Raw genomic sequence first — 19,250 nt, forward strand, 5'->3', positions numbered from 1 at the left:
TTTGATCCCTGGTCAGGGAACTAAGATCACACATTCCCCATGGTACAGCTCAAAAAAAAAAAAAAAAAGACAGATTTGTGTCTATCAGGTAACCACACTGGGACTGGCCCACAGCCCGCTGATCAGGTTGCTCTGCAGTGAAGGTGAGGGCAACTCTGGCCTCCCCGCTGCAGACACCTTGAATTGGAGCCCTTGCCTCTCCATGAATGGTGTCAGTGACACTTCACGTGCCTCACTTCTCCCCCCATAAACATCAGCGGAAGTGCTAATGCCTTCCCCAGGTACTGGGGACTGCCTCATGCACCCTGGCCACACACCTCAGTCACACACAGGACTAACTCTCCAGGAGCCTGGGCTTGGGTACTGACACGATGCTTTTGCTGAACTTTCAAGTGCTATAGGCAGTAGACCGCCGGGTGAGTGGCTCCACAGATAATTCTGTCTTAACCCAGCAACCCTCATCAAACTGACAGGCCTTAAAAAGGACTGTGCAAAGAGACCGTGAGTAGAGGACATGACTCATAGGATGACTGACCCCTCCCTCCTGGAGCCCTCTGCCAGCCACCAGACACAATACAGATGTCTGATGCTCTCTAACAAGGTAGCTGGTAAATGCTGAGGTTAAGAAGACAATTGGAAATCTGGGTTTACATCTACTGCTAATAAGGAATCTTGCCCAACTGCCTTGTGGTACTAGCCAGTCGTGGCAGCTTGTTTATATAACTTATGAAAGGTAAACACCTATATAATATAGGTATTTACTGGATATTCTGGTTAATGGGGTTTAAGATCAAAAGAACCATGGACTGTGGGCCATCTGTACCATTTCCTCTGCTCGCCTCTCCTATGGTCCCCTCACCTGGGCTCCCTCTCCCTGTGAGACCTGTCCTGGTAGCCTAGCCTTCTCATGCCTTGTCCACCTCTTGGCTGCGCGGCCAGCCCTTCCCCTCACCCTGTGTTCGTGCTTTGCCAGCACTGCCCTCTTTCTGACCACCTTCCTTCCCGCACCCCAGGTGGGCCCCTCATTCCCTGACCTCCTCCATCCCCTTGCAGGCGAGTATGAGAACAAAGGGCTGATGATCATCGATGAGGAGGAATTCCTGCTGATTTTGAAGCTCAAAGACCTCAAGAAGCAGTACCGGACGGAGCATCAGGACCTCCGTGACCTCAGGGCTGAGGTCCAGTACTGCCAGCACCTGGTGGACCAGTGTCGACACCGCCTGCTCACGGGTGTGCCATTTGGGGAGCTTGGCCAGCCACCTGGGGTTCCAGGAGGCTCAGGGCAGGGCCACAGGCTGGATTCTAGAAGTGGCTTCAGAACTTCTCTGTGGCAGAGGCAGGGGGATGGAGTTTTAGATGTGTTTCCAGGACTCTGAGGGCAGGAAATGGAGATGGGAAAGGGTGAGACCTGGGAGCAGGAAGTGAACAGCGGGCAGGCCTGTGACAGGCACAGGACAGGCACACATAGCCTTGACCTGCTTCCTTGAGACTCCCCACCCTCATGATGCTCTCTGCATCTCTCTGCAGAATTTGACATCTGGTACAATGAGTCCTTCTTCGTCCCCGAGGACCTGCAGATGGCACTGAAGCCGGGTGGTGGCATCCGGCCAGGCATGATGCCTCTCAACAAGATTGTGTCTCTGGTGAGCGGCACAGGGCGGGGATGGGGATGGTGGACGAGCACAGGGCAGTGCCCCGTGCCCCCTGCCCCCTCCACAAGCATGGCAGTGGACAGGCTGCTCCTAGCCTTCCTACAGCTGCCCCAGGCAGGTGGGCAGGCACAGATCTCTCCCCAGTTTTGGGGGATGAGGACCCAGGAAACACCACATGCTGCTGCCATCCTTCTTGAGTGGCTCACCTTGTCCTGATGGCGGTTACAGGCATCTGTGATGACACTGGGAAACTTGGGGCTGAAGGACTGTGAGCGCTCCTGGTGGAGGTTCGCCAGCCCGATGAGGGTCTGCCCTGATGCCCACCACAGGCCCTGTCAGAGCAGATCCTGACGATGCCAGGAGAAGGGTCTGTGCTGAGTTGGGCTTCTTCTAGGGAGAAGACGACCAGGACAGGTTCGGCCAGCTGCAGCAGACGACGCTGCCCGAGGGCCCTGACTCTGTCTCCTTCTACAATGCCAAAGTCAAGATGGAACAGAAGGTAACTTGGGGGATCTGGGTCTCCAGGAAGGCAAGGCCTCAGGGACCTCAGTACTGGGACAGCCAGGATGGCCCTCCCCACTTTAGAGGCAGAGGAGGAAAACGCCAGCCCAGGGAAATCCAGTCACCCAGAGTCAGTGGGTATCTTCTGCCAACTCCAGAGTGGCACACAGTAGTGGTCCCACAGACCTTGGCCAGGTGTGGACATGGTCAGTGAGTGCTAAGACAGCCCGTGTGTGGTTCGCATGCCAGGGCAGAGCCTGGGGCTCCCGAGGCCACTGCCTATTGGGGAGAGCCTCTTGGATGGAGGCCTCCGATGGAGGCGCAGGCCAGGTAGGCGCTCCTTGTGTTAAGTGTGCAGTTGGTTCAATCAGCTGTGGCTTGGGGCAGGGTCACCTGCCCATCCGAGTTGCCTGGGCCCATTCCTTCAGCAAGAGGATGGCTTTTCCCAGGCAGCCACTTAGCCTTATGCTGTGAGCATCAAGCTTTATTAACCCTGGCCCCTGAAGGGAGGCCCAGATCAGTGAACAGGGCCGTGCCTCTGTGGAAAGGCAGGGCTCTATGAGAGAGGATGGAGTGAGGTCAACTAGGCATAGGCAGCCCAGCCTCAGAGATCATTTGACTGTGGCCACTATGCAGGAGCTTCCTTATCTGACCACAGAGAGGCCTACCCCTCTCGGCCCAGAGGAGGGGGCATATGAGGTGACGCAGGGGTTCAACTTTATTCTTTTCCATGTGGATATTCAGTTTTCCCAGTACCAACTGTTGAAAAAATAATTCTTTTTCTGTTGAACTGTTTGGTACCCCTGTTGAAATTCAGCTGACCAAAAATGTGATTGAACTTAAACTCTAGGAGTCCTGAATAAGTTGAAATTACTTGGTTTCACTTAGATGGAGTAAGTTGAAATAAATGGTTCCACTTATATGAGGTAATCAAAAATCACAGGGGCATGGAGAAGGAAATGGCAACCCACTCCGGTACTCTTGCCTGGAGAATCCCTCGGACAGAGCCTGGTGGGCTATAGTCCATGGGGTCGCAGAGTCGGACACGAATGAATGACACACTCACAAAATTGAGGAAATACTTGATGGCACAAGGGTATACTTTATCTACTCTCCCATCTCCTGCAGGAAGCAGGATGGGGCAGGCAGCACCTGGGAGGCAGGATGGCTCGCTCCCCCCATCCCTTCTGGAAGTCTTGGGGCCTCAGTGCCTGCAACAGCTGGCCTTGGACAAATAAAAAACTAAGTTTTTTGCTGGAAAAAAAAAAATCGTAGGGGCTGAAAATCTAAATGAACATTTCTCCAAAGACATACAGATGGCCAAAAACCATATAAAAAGACATTCAATATCACTAATTATCAGAGAAATGCAAGTCAAAAGTACACTGAGGTATCACCTCATACCAGTCAGCATGATCCTCATTAAAAAGTCCACAAACACGTTCAACTCATAGAAACAGAGATTAGAATGGTGGTCACCAGGGAATGGGCGTGGAGTGTGGGAAACAGGGAGATGTTGGTCTAAGGATACAGTTATAAGATGAGTAGGTTCTGGCGGTCTAATGTATAGAATGGCAATTATAGTTAATAATGCTGTTAATAATATATCAATAGCTGAAAGTTGCTAAGAGAGTAGATCTTAAAGGATTTCACCACCGAAAAAGAAACAGTAATTATGTGAAGTGACAGAAGTGTTAGCTACTATGGTTGCAGTCATTTTGTAATATATGTCAAGTCAACACACTGTATACCTTAAACTTAGGCGGTATTATATTCTGTGGCACTTATATCTCAATGAAGCTGAGGCGGGGGAAGTCTACAGACAATAAATAATAAATGCTGGAGTGGGTGTGGAGGAAAAGGAGCACTGCTGCACTGTTGGTGGGAATGTAAGTTGGTGCAGCTGCTGTGGAGAACAGTATGGAGGTTCCTGAAAAAGCTAAAAAATGTAACAACCATGTGATTCAGCAATCCCACTCCTAGTGGTATATCCAGAGAAAAACATAATCCAAAAGGATACACGCTCCCCAGTATTCACTGCAGCACTGTTTACAACAGTCAAGGCACGGGAGCAACCTAATTGTCCATCGACAGAGGAGTGGATAAAGATGTGGTACGTATGACTCAGACATAAAAAAAGAGTGAAATAATGCCATTTGCAGCAACATGGATGGACTTAGAGATTATCACATTAAGTGAAGTAAATCAGAGAAAGACAAACATCATATGATATCACTCCTATGTGGGATCTAATTAAAAATGATAAAAATGAACTAATTTACAAAACAGGAACACGCAGATATCAAAAACAAACTTATGATTACTAAAGGGAAAACACGGGGAGGGAGTGATAAATCAGGAGCTTGGGATTAACATACACACACTACTATATATAAAATAGATAATCAGTGAGGACCTACTGGATAGCACAGGGAACTCAATAGTCTGTGATAACCTATATGAGAAAAGAATGTAAGAAAGAATGATTATATGTATACATAATGTATAACTGAATCACTTTGCTGTATACTTGAAACTAACATAGCATTGTAAATCAAGTATTCGCCAGTAAGTTATTTTCAAAAATAAAATGACTTAAAAATCATAAAGGGAGAAAGTATAATAGTGCTTTTCAGGATCTACCGGGAGAGGAGAATGGGGAGTTATTGCTCCACGCATATGCCGTTTCAGTTTGGGATGATGAAGTTAGGGAGATGGGTGGTAGTGATGGTTATACATTATGAATGTATTCAGTACCACCGAACTGTATACTTAAAGATGGCCAAGGTGGAAATTTTTATTTTTTGTGTATTTTATCACAATAGAAAATAATTCCAGCTTCAAGTGGAAGTTTCAGTTTCAGTTCAAATTCACAATGTGGGGAATCGAGGATTCACCCCCACATTCCAAGTTGGTGGGTTTGGCATTTGCTTGGTCACTGCCCTGCCCACTGATGTAGTTTCAGCTTCCTTTTCCAACCTGCTTCCCAAAAGCCTAGCAGTGCATTAAAAGGATTCATGAACATCTAGTTGATTTGCAGAGGGAAAGCCCTCCAGAGTACATGGGTCCCCATCCCTCTGGAGAGAAAGCCCTCTTCTTTTCTCTTTTTGAACCTAATTCTTATGAGAAACTTTCAAGTGAGCCCTTGAAACATGCATGTCTGCTTTTCAACATTTAAAACATTTTATACACTTTAGGATGAAAGAATGAGACAGACTGAATGGAACATTTTTTTCTCACAGAACTGGGACTCATCAAAGGGGGTACTTGTCCCCAAACGGTGATATCTGCAGGAAGAATGTTGGGGTGGATATAGGTGTGTGGCTTCTGAGGCCTTGCTAGGTCTGCAGGTCCTAATCAGTTCCTATTTTCTCCCCCTTTCTATGTCCAGCACAATTATGTGAAAACCATGATGGGCCTCCAGCAGGCACACAGAAAATAGGGACTCACGGCCAGTGCATTGAAGGATGAGATCCCCAGTAAGTCCTGCCTGCTCTAGAGAAGCTGCCAGCACTCCTGCCCAGACTCCAACCTCTCTGCTCCGAGACTGGGGCCCAGTCCAGGGAACACAGTAGCCTGCCTGCCGGAACAGCCTTCAAAGGACACTCTTGACTACGTTCACAGAACGCTTTTGGTTTCAATACGCTGTCTTATATGCAGGGACAGGATAAAATAACTTTTTGGTCTCGACTTTCAGTGCTCATCCAAGAACTTTTATTTTTGGTCATGCCACATGGCACGTGGGATCTTGGTCCCAATCCCACCTCCAGGGATGAAACCTGTGCCCCCTGCAGTGGAAGCACCTTAACCACTGTACCACCAAGGAAGTCCCCAAATAACTTTATTTCCTATCTGGGAGGATGTCTTCCCTATGCAGAGGTGGGGTCCTAACAAGTCTCCAGTTAGAAAGTGGACAAGTAGCCCCTGGCAGGCCTTGGTCCCACTGGTCAGCCTCTTTCCTTTCCTGAATGGCCATCCTTGGGTGAGCTGGGTCTGAGGAGCCCTAGTTCTTATGGCTCAGGCCATAGCTCTCTGTGTTCCTGAGCCAGTTGAAGGCAGGACTCTCTTCTTCAGCAACAGGGAGGATGGGGTGTAGGTGGAAATGACTGAAAGGCAGGTTTTTATCACAAAATAATAAGAGGCTTAAAATGAGATCATTCCTGCCATGAAATTAGTAGTGAGAACCCCATGGTGGGAGGCTGTCTGACAAGGAGATTGCAGAACCTGCACTATTTGCAAGATTGAACTAAATAGTACCTTTCCAATCAAAGGCCCCGTGAGTCTGCTCTTCAGGCCTTCAGTGAGCAGCTGGATGGGGGGTTCTATTGAGAGAAGGCTGAAAGGCTTTCCCTGAGGGCTGTCCCTTCTCTTCCGTCCAGCCCCTTTCTCTTTCACTGACTGGCAGGTGCACAGTGGTCCTAAAACAGATTCCCAGAGCAGCTGTGAAGTCCCCAGACTTCATTCCCCTTGATGACACATGGGGGCTGTCACTGATCAGCACTCACAGTGTGCACACAGCCTTGATGGTCAGTCCTCATGTTTCCTTTAAATGTGGCCAAATGGCAGATGTGTCCAGGCAATACTCATTGTCCGAGAAGCTGGAGGCCTTAGAGAGTTCAGATTCTTTCCCTTCTCTGGTTGCCCTTCCCATTACCAGGACTTGTTTGGGGTTCCTGGGTCTTTAGAACAGCTCAGGAAGTAGAACATAGTAAAGATGACTCAGTGGTAAAGAATTTGCTTGCCAATGCAGGAGACCTGGGTTCAGTCCCTGGGCCAGGAAGATCCCTTGGGAAAAGAAATGACAACCCACTCCAGTATTCTTGCTTGGGAAATCCCACGGACAGAGGAACCTGGCAGGCTATAGTTTAGTTGGTTTTAAAAGAGTTAGCAACTAAATAACAACAGAAACACAGGTGTACATTTTGTTGGGTGCCAAAGGAAGTAGCCGTTTGTAGCATTCCTAGTCCCTCTTCCCTTCATTTCCCATCATTGGCTAGAATAGCATATGGCATCCTGAACGTCCATGGACAGAACTCCTGGGCAGCCAGACCTGGGGCCCGCAGGCCAGGGCAGCCTTGGCCTCTGTCATGGCAGTGGTCCTGTTTGTTTCTAGCTCATTCATCATTACACAGGCCTCTTTGGTCAGTTCTGGCACAAAAGGAAATAAGTAATCATCAGTGTGGGCAGAGCCACAGGAATAAGCCAGGATGGCGCTCAGTCGATCACCCTCCACACAAACTCCTTAGAGGAGCAGATGCTTCCAACATGACAGGGAGCTAGGGGCATCATGTTCACTCAAATGTGCCTTTTGTTCTAGAAAGTAGTTCCTTCTGAGCTAACCTGATCATCATGGCCATCCCTGAAGGGGACTTCCAGTTCCATCAATGTGACAGATTAAGATAACCTGAAGATACTCCGACTACAAACAGAGATGCTGTCTAAAAGTATACCATTCTTTTAAATGCAAAGCTAAATTTGTAGGAAAGAAAGGGAACTGCCAGAAGCTGGAGAACCGAAAACCGGAGTGATCAGTGTCAACCAGCTCTGTCTGGGAGGTGTGTGAGGGGATGGTTGCTCTTGAGTGTTCATGTCCACGTAAGTGTGAGAAATAAGACTTGGCCCCTGGCAGCCCATTCCAGTACTCTTGCCTGGAAAACCCCATGGATGGAGGAGCCTGGTAGGCTGAAGTCCATGGGGTCGCTAGGAGTCGGACACGACTGAGCGACTTCACTTTCACTTTTCACTTTCATGCACTGGAGAAGGAAATGGCAACCCACTCCAGTGTTCTTGCCTGGAGAATCCTAGGGATGGGGGAGCCTGGTGGGCCGCCGTCTCTGGGGTCGCACAGAGTCGGACACGACTGAAGCGACTTAGCAGCAGCAGCATGCCTCATATGAAGATGAAAATGGAACTCCTTGCAGAAAGGTGGCGGCATCTGATAAAGAAGTAAGCTAGAAAAAATTTTCCCACTGCATGGAGAAATAACGAGAGAAATCCAAAAGGGACATTTTTTGTTATTTTAGGAGGCAAAAATGGAACAAGACTTTTCCAACCGCAGAATGGATGATCTTGGTACAAACTGGGCTCCCAGTCCCTGGAGGAGATAAACTGAGAGCATAGAGAATGTGGTCACAGATGTGGCCAGGCACATGAAATACCCATTATTTATTCCTGTTCATAACTTCCGTGAAAAATTCTCTTTTAACAACAGATAAGAGGACATTATTCTTCAGTGTTGGAGAATCAACTGGCTCGTTTTCTGGAGGACAGTTAGGCAGTGTATCTCCAGAGGCTTAACAATATATACTGGTACACACTTTATGCATTAGTATAAACTTTTTGGGCAAAAATATGGCCATATCTTTAACAACTGTGTGTAACAGATGTGTACCATAAACATATTTTGTTCAAATGCAAATGTAATTTAAATTATTTTATTATAAAATTATTTCAAAATATTATAGTAATTATTTATTTTATAGATAATTATTTTATTTATTGCCAGATTTTGTAAGTTTTACATTTTAATACTCATGGGCACCATGATTTCCAAGTACCATGGGCTGGTCAGTTGCTGTGTGTACTTCTGAGATACTAAATAGTCATTCATTTTTAGCAGTGAGTAAAGAAGCCATATTTATTTCTGTAGATTCTGCAGTAAAGTGTTCAGCTGACAGTGATGGTGTCATCAAGTTATTAAAGTTTCCTTCCTTTCTCATAGTGAACAGATGGGTAAAGATTTATCTCCTTTTCAATTCCTGGACTTGATGCTAGGCTGATGATACAATTTCACTGAAGCAAACACACAAACTGAAGCGTTTTGCTTTACTTAAAGGAAACACTAAATATCAGAGGTAACATTGCTATTTTCACTTGTATATTTTTATTTCTGATATATAGATTCCATTGACCTTGGACTGAGAACTGTTGCTATGGATCAAGGGGATTTGAGTTTAAGAAAATAAAATTGTCTATGAATATCTATGTGATACTCAGCTTCCACTGCATACACACCAACTGCAGCATTTTTCCTGGAGTGACAATATAGGAGAATCTTCAGAGCAGGGTTTCTGCTGGCCAGTGCAGGAGATGCAAGAGATGCGGGTTCGATCCCCAGGTCAGAAAGATCCTCTGAAGAAGTAAATGGCAACCCACTCCAGTATTCTTAAATCCCATGGACAGAGGAGTCTGGCAGACTACAGTCCATGGGGTTCACAAAGAGGCGGACATGACTGAGCGCATGTGCACACACAGTAGACTAGCACTCTCAAGGTTGCTTCTATTGAGTAAACCTCTCCAAAGGACCCCCTGAAAACCTGTTCAAGTAAAGTTAAATGTAATAAACTTACAGCATTAAAGAGACTGCCAAAGTGTCATAACAATTTCTCAGAAGGGAAAGTCAGAGAGGATATGTTTAGAGCTTTAGGGCCCAAACTTGGAGGAGGACATGGCAACCCACTCCAATATTCTTGGCTGGAAGATCCCATGGACAGAGGAGCCTGGCAGGCTACAGTCCATGGTATCACAAAGAATTGGACATGAATGAGTGACGGCCGAGAGGAGCTACCCCACGCCTGAGGTCAGGGGCAGCCGGGAGGAGCTACCCCACGCCCGAGGTCAGGGGTGGCCGGGAGGAGCTACCCCACGCCCGAGGTCAGGGGCAGCAGCCGAGAGGAGCAATCCCACGTCCAAGGAGCGGTAGCTGCGCCAGCGCAGGAGGGCCAAGAGGAGCTACTCCACGTTCAAGGTCAGGAGGGGCGGCTGTGAGGAGATACCCCTCGTCCAAGGTAAGGAGCAACAGCTGTGCTTTGCTGGAGCAGCCATGAAGAGATACACCATGTCCAAGGTAAGGGAAACCCAAGTAAGACGGTAGGTGTTGCGAGAGACATCAGAGGGCAGACACACAAATCACAATAGCTGAAAACTAGCCAATCTAATCACACAGACCACAGCCTTGTCTACCTCAATGAAACTAAGCCATGCCATGTGGCGCCACCCAAGACGGGCGGGTCATGGTGGAGAGGTTTGACAGAATGTGGTCCACTGGAGAAGGGAATGGCAAACCACTTCAGTATTCTCGCCTTGAGAACCCCATGAACAGTATGAAAAGGTAAAATGATAGGATACTGAAAGAGGAACTCCCCAGGTCGGTAAGTGTCCAATATGCTACTGGAGATCAGTGGAGAAATAACTCCAGAAAGAATGAAGGGATGGAGCCAAAGCAAAAACAATACCCAGTTGTGGATGGGACTGGTGATAGAAGCAAGGTCGCATGCTGTAAAGAGCTATATTGCATAGGAACCTGGAATGTTAGGTCCATGAATAAAGGCAAATTGGAAGTGGTCAAACAGGAGATGGCAAGAGTGAACGTCGACATTCTAACAATCAGCAAACTAAAATGGACTGGAATAGGTGAATTTAACTCAGATGACCATTATATCTACTACTTTGGGCAGGAATCCCTTAGAAGAAATGGAGTAGCCATCATGGTCAACAAAAGAGTCGAAAATGCAGTACCTGGATGCAATCTCAAAAACGACAAAATGATCTCTGTTCGTTTCCAAGGCAAACCATTCAATATCACAGTAATCCAAGTCTATGCCCCAACCGGTAACACTGAAGAAGCTGAAGTTGAACGGTTCTATGAAGACCTACAAGACCTTTTAGAACTAACACCCAAAAAAGATGTCCTTTTCATTATAGGGGACTGGAATGCAAAGGGAGGAAGTCAAGAAACACCTGGAGTAACAGGCAAATTTGGCCTTGGAATGAGGGATGAACCAGGGCAACAGCTAATAGAGTTTTGCCAAGAGAACGCACTGGTCGTAGCAAACACCCTCTTCCAAAAACACAAGAGAAGACTCTACACATGGACATCACCAGATGGTCAACACCAAAATCAGATTGGTTATATTCTTTGCAGCCAAACATGGAGAAGCTCTATACAGTCAGCAAAAACAGGACCGGGAGCTGGCTATGGCTCAGATCATGAAGTCCTTATTGCCAAATTCAGACTTAAATTGAAGAAAGTAGGGAAAACCGCTAGACTATTCAGGTATGACGTGAATCAAATCCCTTATGATTATACAGTGAAAGTGAGAAATAGATTTAAGGGACTAGATCTGATAGAGAGCCTGATGAACTATGGAATGAGGTTCATGACATTGTACAGGAGACAGGGATCAAAACCATCCCCATGGAAAAGAAATGCAAAAAAGCAAAATGGCTGTCTGGGGAGGCCTTACAAATAGCTGTGAAAAGAAGAGAGGCGAAAAGCAAAGGAGAAAGGGAAAGATATAAGCATCTGAATGCAGAGTTCCAAAGAATATCAAGGAGAGATAAGAAAGCCTTCCATAGCAATCAATGCAAAGAAATAGAGGAAACAACAGAATGGGAAAGACTAGAGATCTCTTCAAGAAAATTAGAGATACCTAACCTGCCTCTTGAGAAATCTGTATGCAGGTCAGGAAGCAACAGTTAGAACTGGACATGGAACAACAGACTGGTTCCAAATAGGAAAAGGAGTACGTCAAGGCTGTATATTGTCACCCTGCTTATTTAACTTATATGCAGAGTACATCATGAGAAACGCTGGACTGGAAGAAACACAAGCTGGAATCAAGATTGCCAGGAGAAATATTAATAACCTCAGATATACAGATTACACCACCCTTATGGCAGAAAGCGAATAGGAACTAAAAAGCCTCTTGATGAGAGTGAAAGAGGAGAGCGAAAAAGCTGGCTTAAAGCTCAACATTCAGAAAATGAAGATCATGGCATCTGGTCCCATCACTTCATGGGAAATATATGGGGAAACAGTAGAAACAGTGTCAGACTTTATTTTTTGGGGCTCCAAAGTCACTGCAGATGGTGACTGCAGCCATGAAATTAAAAGATGCTTACTCCTTGGAAGAAAAGTTATGACCAACCTAGATAGTATATTCAAAAACAGAGACATTACTTTGCTGACTAAGATCTGTCTAGTCAAGGCTATGGTTTTTCCTGTGGTCATGTATGGATGTGAGAGTTGGACTGTGAAGAAGGCTGAGTGCTGAAGAATTGATGCGTTTGAACTGTGGTGTTGGAGAAGACTCTCGAGAGTCCCTTGGACTGCAAGGAGATCCAACCAGTCCATTCTGAAGATCAACCCTGGGATTTCTTTGGAAGAAATGATGCTAAAGCTGAAGCTCCAGTACTTTGGCCACCTCATGCGAAGAGTTGACTCATTGGAAAAGACTCTGATGCTGGGAGGGATTGGGGGCAGGAGGAGAAGGGGATGACCCAGGATGAGATGGCTGGATGGCATCACGGACTCGATGGACGTTAGTCTGAGTGAACTCCGGGAGTTGGTGATGGACAGGGAGGCCTGGCGTGCTGCGATTCATGGGGTCACAAAGAGTCGAACACAACTGAGCGACTGAACTGAACTGAACTGAAGGGAACATTTCATGCAAAGATGAGCTCAATAAAGGACAGAAATGGTATGGACCTAACAGAAGCAGAAGATATTAAGAAGAGGTGACAAGAATACACAGAACTGTACAAAAAATATCTTCATGACCAAGATAACCATGACGGTGTAATCACTCACCTAGTGCCAGACATCCTGGAATATGAAGTCAAGTGGGCCTTAGAAAGCATCACTACGAACAAAGCTAGTGGAGGTGATGGAATTCCAGTTGAACTATTTCAAATCCTGAAAGATGATGCTGTGAAAGTGCTGCACTCAATATGCCAGCAAATTTGGAAAACTCAGCAGTGGCCACAGGACTGGAAAAGGTCAGTTTTCATTCCAGTCCCAAAGAAAGGCAATGCCAAAGAAAGCTCAAACTACCACACAATTGCACTCATCTCACACGCTAGTAAAGTCATGCTCAAAATTCTCCAATCCAGGCTTCAGCAATACATGAACCATGAACTTCCAGATGTTCAAGCTGGTTTTAGAAAAGGCAGAGGAACCAGAGATCAAATTGCCAACATCCACTGGATCATGGAAAAAGCAAAAGAGTTCCAGAAAAACATCTATTTCTGCTTTATTGACTATGCCAAAGCCTTTGACTGTGTGGATCACAATAAACTGTGGAAAATTCTGAGAGAGATGGAAATACCAGAGCACCTGACCTGCCTCTTGAGAAACCTGTATGTAGGTCAGGAAGCAACTAGAACTGGACATGGAACAACAGACTGGTTCCAAATAGGAAAAGGAGTACGTCAAGGCTGTATATTGTCACCCTGCTTATTTAACTTATATGCAGAGTACATCATGAGAAATGCTGGGCTGGAAGAAGCACAGGCTGGAATCAAGATTGCTGGGAGAAATATCAATTACGTCAAATAAGCAGATGATACCACCCTTATGGCAGAAAGCGAAGAGGAACTAAAAAGCCTCTTGATGAAAGTGAAAGAGGAGAGTGAAAAAGTTGGCTTAAAGCTCAACATTCAGAAAACGAAGATCATGGCATCTGGTCCCATCACTTCATGGGAAATAGATGGAGAAACAGTAGAAATAGTGGCAGACTTTTTTGGGGGGGGGCTCCAAAATCACTGCAGATGGTGACTGCAGCCATGAAATTAAAAGACGCTTACTCCTTGGAAGATAAGTTATGACCAACCTAGATAGCGTATTCAAAAGCAGAGACATTACTTTGCCGACTAAGGTCCGTCTAGTCAAGGCTATGGTTTTTCCAGTGGTCATGTATGGATGTGAAAGTTGGACTGTGAAGAAAGCTGAGCACCGAAGAATTGATGCGTTTGAACTGTGGTGTTGTAGAAAACTCTTGAGAGTCCCTTGGACTGGAAGGAGATCCAACCAGTCCATTCTAAAGGAGATCAGTCCTGGGTGTTCATTCTAAAGGAGATCAGTCCTGGGTGTTCTTTGGAAGAACTGATGCTAAAGCTGAAACTCCAATACTTTGGCCACCTCATGCAAAGAGTTGACTCATATTGGGAAAGACTCTGATGCTGGGAGGGATTGGGGGCAGGAGGAGAATGGGACGAAAGAGGATGAGATGGCTAGATGGCATCACAGACTCGATGGTGAGTTTGGGTGAACTCCAGGTGTTGGTGATGGACTGAGAGGCCTGGTGTGCTGAGATTCATGGGGTTGCAAAGAGTCGGACACGACTGAGTGACTGGACTGAACTGAGTGACTAACACACACACAGGACCCAAACTGGGTAGATTTAAGGAACATCTTGCAAAGCAGGAAAGTGACTGAAATTTGGCAGAGTTTATAACAATAATTTTGGATTGATAGGCACTGTGAGGCAATAGCCTTTAAGCAAATATTGATGAGTAAAATGCTAGTTTTGTCAAGTAAGCTTCTGCTTGTTCACAGTCTTCTACGATCAAGTCTTTACTGAAGCAAACAGCCAAGTTATTTTTGCCTGTTCTCAGTGTATAAGGACAGGAAAGTATGCCTGGTCCCAGTTTTTTTTTAAAACGAAAGAGAGGAAATTAAATTGGTTTCAGTTCCCTATCAGGTTCCTGCAAACTATTTTTGTTGTAAGCAACCATTGGTTGTTGGTAAGTCCTACTATGCTGGTATTATCAAAATAGAGTGATAAGGTTTCTTGTTATCCTGTTGCACCTAATGGCTGCAGTTTCTTGTTTGAGCAACTTGTATATGTGTGACAAGACAGTTCCTGAATCTCAGACAGGTCACGTAATTCTTTGCCTGAAGAAAAGTGATGAAAGTCATCCATCTCCGCCTTTCACCAACACATCCTTGTGCACTAAAGGGACTCTGAAGAAACTGCTGAAGGCTACAGACCAAACACTATATGCTTATGAGTCCAAAACTGCCCACGATCTTTACCATGTGTGTTCCATTGTTGGACACTCAACAGATATTTTCTTCATTGATTTTCCATGCTACTTACTTAACCAGATTTGCTCTGTGAGTGCAGAAACCTTCTGATCACTGTATTAGTTTTCTATTGCTGTTGTAACAAATTGTGTGTGTGCGGTCTGTTGTGTCCGACTCTTTGTGATCCCACCAACCGTAGCCTGTCAGGCTCCTCTGTCCATGGAGTTTTCCAGGCATGAGTACTGGAACCAAGTGCCACATCCTACTTCAGATCTTCCAGACCCAGGGATTGAACCCACATCTCTTGATCTCCTGCACTGGCAGGTGGATTCTTTATCATTGAGCCACCAGGGAAGCCCTGGTAACAAATTACCACAAACTTAATACCTTGAAAAAACACAACTTTACTATTTTATAGTTTGAAGTCTGACATGGGGCTAAAATGAATGTAACAGAAGGGAAGAATCCATTTCTTTGCCTTTTCCAGTTTCTAGAAGCTGCCTATATTCCTTGGCTTGTGGCCCCTTTACTCCATCTTCAGAGCCATCTCTCTGACTGTTCTTCCATAGTCTTGACTCCCTCTGACCCTCCTTTCCAGCTTCCTTCTTGTCCCCATCCAGATAATCCAGGATAAGCTATTTTAATATCATCTGATTATCAAACTTGATTCTGTCTGCATCTTTGATCCCCTTTTGCCATGTAACTTACCATATTCACAGCGTTCAGATATTAGAAATGGACATCTTTGGAGGAGGGCATTATTCTACAAACCAGAGTCAATAGTAAAGCAGGAATTTTGTTGACATCCAGGCCTCCATGTGAGCACTGATGACAAGGTTAAGGAAATCAGAAGTGATCATGAGGTAAGTATTTTGATATTTGGCTAAAGCCAAACTTAAAAATCAGATTTTGGTAGAATACCAACACTGAGACTGAACTTCAGTACATTCCTAACACCCTTTGACCTAGAAATCCACTTCTAGAAATTTATCCTACAGATTTACACATGTGAAAGTTCTACTAACAAGAGTATTTACTGTCACCAAATTTATGAGAGAAAAATTGTAAACAACTTAAATGTCTGTCCACACAGGAATGGCTGACAAAATTTACCTATATTCTGGAATCTTTGCAACTTAAAACGAGGTAAATGTATATACCAGGAGGATGTTCATGGTCTACTGTACTTCTTATAAAACAGCAAGCTTTGGAACAGTATGCATAATAGGATACCGCTTTACCTTTTATGAGCGCGTGTGTGTGTGCGCGTACGCGTACACACAGTGTGGGAACATGCAGAGAAAACAGGCTGGAAGAGTACATACCTATCAGCAATATAAACTTCTGTGTTGTTTGAATTTTCACCATGAGCATGCATCACTTCAGCTTATCCCTTGAACCAGAAATTCTAATTCTAGGAAATTACTAATGAAAACATCGTGGTGGTGAACAGATTTCTCTGCAAGGATAAACACCCCTGCATATGAGAGCGAACAACTGTTAGCACCCAAAATGAAGAGGGGATCAATTAAAGGAGTTGTACATTTATACTACAGAGGGGTATATAGGCATTAAAAATAAAGATAATTTACAAAACAGAAATAGACTCACAGACATAGGAAAAGAACTTATGGTTACCAAAGGGGAAACGTGGGGAGGGATAAATTTGGAGTTTGAGATTAAAATATACACACTACTATATGTAAAACAGATAAACAACAAGGGCCTACTGTATAGCACAGGGGACTATAGTCAATATCTTATGTTAACCTATAATAAAAAAGAAACTAAAAAGAATATATATATATATATATATATATGGCTTCCCAGGTGGTGCAGTGGTAAAAAATCTGCCTGCCAATGCAGGAGGTGCAAGAGATGTGGGTTGTGGGTTCGATCCCTGGGTCAGGAAGATCCCCTGTAGCAGCAAACGGCAATCCACTCCAGTATTCTTGCCTTGAAAACTCCATGGACAGAGGAGCCTGGTGGGCTTCAGTTCATGTTGCAAAGAGTTAAGACAAGACTGTGTGTGTGCACATGTGCACACACACACACATATCTATATATATCTGAATCACTTTACTGTACACTTGAAACTAACACAACATTGTAGATCAATTATATTTAATAAAAATTAAATTACCCACAGTCTAAAGACTGACAGATATACTATTAAATAAAAATACTATAAAACATGTATAATGTGTGCCATTTCACTCAAATATATATACAAAGAATATTATTATGCAAATATGACCAGTAGCTATCTATGTAGGGTGGAATACGTGGGTGATTTTTACTTTCTTATGATTTTTTTGGAAGAGAGGAGGATGTCAGAGATAGGGGCTCTAGTTCTACACTTCTCTCAGTGTTGAATTTCCAAGGACAATATATATATTAAGGACCCACAGTTTTGAAGTGTGACTCATTTGAAAAGACCCTGACACTGGGAAAGATTGAGGACAGGAGGAGAAGGGGATGACAGAGGATGAGATGGTTGGATGGCATCATCAACTCGATGGACATGGATTTGGGTGAACTCCAGGAGTTGGTGATAGACAGGAAGGCCTGGCGTGCTGCGGTTCGTGGGGCTGCAAAGAGTCGGACATGACTGAGCGACTGAACTGATACTGAGCTGAGAAATCCTAGAGTAGACGTTTTGTCCTGGGTTCCCTGGAGCAGCCACTTAGAAAGCCTGTGCAGCACTCAGTAATCCCTGATGGTCCACCAACATGCCCTCTTCTGCTTGGTTCCACTGCCAACATGGTGCTACATCCACTGTGGTACTGCTGCCAACGTGGCACTCCAACTGACATGGAATTCCTTTTACATGCTGTCACCACCAGCACAGCGGCGCATCACCAGACAGCTGCACGACACAGTGGCGCTCTATCCCACACGGCGCTACATCAACATGACATCAGAGCCAACAAGGCAACTGAGCTGCAGAGTAACTGTGGCCTGAGGAGATCTCCCAGGCAGCAGAGCTTAAGTTCAGCTTCGCTGGCCTGCACATCCCAGTGAGGTGCCAGAACAGAGGCAGAATCCAAGTAGTACACACAGGTTAACAAGGAAGGACCATCTACTCCCCAGTTCAAGCTTCCTTACCTAGGATCCCAGGAAGGAGGGTCAAAAGAGGAGAATCCGTGAGCAGGGGGCAAAGGCTGTAACACAGAGGCAGAGATTTACACACATTTGATATGTGGTTGTCGAGCTTAAATACACTACATTTCCCTCTGCCATTTCTGGTTTTCTCCCTTTGGGTGTGTGGGGGGAATGTCAAAATATTCGAGCTTATCAACAGCAACAGGTCCTTGGATCTGCATTCTACAGATTTGTTGGTTCCTCTGGGAGCCTATTACCTTGGCCTTTCTTGAATTTACCCTCAGGAGAGATGTTCTTTGGGTCTTTTCGGCAGGCTTTTGTGGAATACATTTTTTCCATAACCAACTCTCCCTTTTATAACTTAAGCTCTTTGCCCTTTGAAAGTCCTTTTCTTTATTAATCAATTTTCAAGGAATATTTTAGTTTACTTGTTAACAATGATCACTGCTCTTGACATACACTGCATATTTTTATTGTATAACATATTTTAACCATGTTGAAGAAAACGACTTAATGGAAAAATTCCTCATGTTTCTCCCAACTTAATATGTTAAATTTTTCCAATTCAACTCTGAACTGAAATAATCTGACTCACTCTAATCAGTGTTCTAGTTTCTGCATTTAAGATGCTATTTAAGCTTGGGATTAATATACACACACTACTAAATACAAAATAGATAACCAACAAGGACCTACTGTATAGCACCAGGATCTCTACTTAATATTCTGTATTAAATTATATGGGGAAAGAATCTGAAAAAGAATGAATATATGTATCACTATAACTGAATCACTGTGCTGTACACATAAAACACAAACTTGTCAACTAGAAAGCAAAACAATTTTTTAAAAAGATGCTACTGTGCAAGTCCATATTGTTTGCCTTCAACATTGCTGTTGACTGCATGGTATTTCATTATGTTGATAAATTAGCGTCTCTTGAGCCATTTCCCAAGCGTAAGAGTTTAGGTAGATTGAGCCTTTAAAAAGTGTTGGGAGTAGTCTCAATAAAGGAACTTAAAATCACAAAGTGATTACAGATCTTCAAACAAAAGAGTTCTAAAAAGAAAATCAAATTTTGGCTAACTATTAACAGAATTAAAAGATCTCTCAATAATTTTAATGTCAAATAAACATGAAAACCAGTGTGTGTGAGCACTAGACATAAATAATAAAAGCAACAG

At 44.6% G+C, this 19,250-nt stretch overlaps 1 protein-coding gene and 1 long non-coding RNA gene across 9 annotated transcripts in view; one reads left to right on the top strand and one right to left on the bottom strand.

Annotated features, from left to right (window-relative positions):
- The window catches only part of KIF9 (kinesin family member 9), a 37,607-nt gene extending 31,764 nt beyond the window's left edge, over positions 1–5,843 (top strand). For all 3 annotated transcript variants that reach the window (XM_069561622.1, XM_069561620.1, XM_069561619.1), the window contains 4 exons: positions 1,054–1,230; positions 1,528–1,643; positions 2,047–2,151; positions 5,545–5,843. In XM_069561622.1, the coding sequence (XP_069417723.1) occupies positions 1,054–1,230; positions 1,528–1,643; positions 2,047–2,151; positions 5,545–5,595 (449 nt within the window). In that variant the 3' untranslated portion in view covers positions 5,596–5,843. The remainder of the gene's footprint in view (positions 1–1,053; positions 1,231–1,527; positions 1,644–2,046; positions 2,152–5,544) is intronic.
- LOC138424535 (uncharacterized) overlaps positions 1–19,250 on the bottom strand; it is a 66,835-nt gene that overhangs the window by 27,727 nt on the left and 19,858 nt on the right. For all 6 annotated transcript variants that reach the window (XR_011250835.1, XR_011250839.1, XR_011250837.1 and 3 more), the window contains exon 6: positions 18,070–18,125. This is a non-coding gene — a long non-coding RNA (uncharacterized lncRNA). The remainder of the gene's footprint in view (positions 1–18,069; positions 18,126–19,250) is intronic.

Source organism: Ovis canadensis, chromosome 19 (genome assembly GCF_042477335.2).
Source record: "Ovis canadensis isolate MfBH-ARS-UI-01 breed Bighorn chromosome 19, ARS-UI_OviCan_v2, whole genome shotgun sequence".
Taxonomy (NCBI): Eukaryota; Metazoa; Chordata; class Mammalia; order Artiodactyla; family Bovidae; genus Ovis; species Ovis canadensis.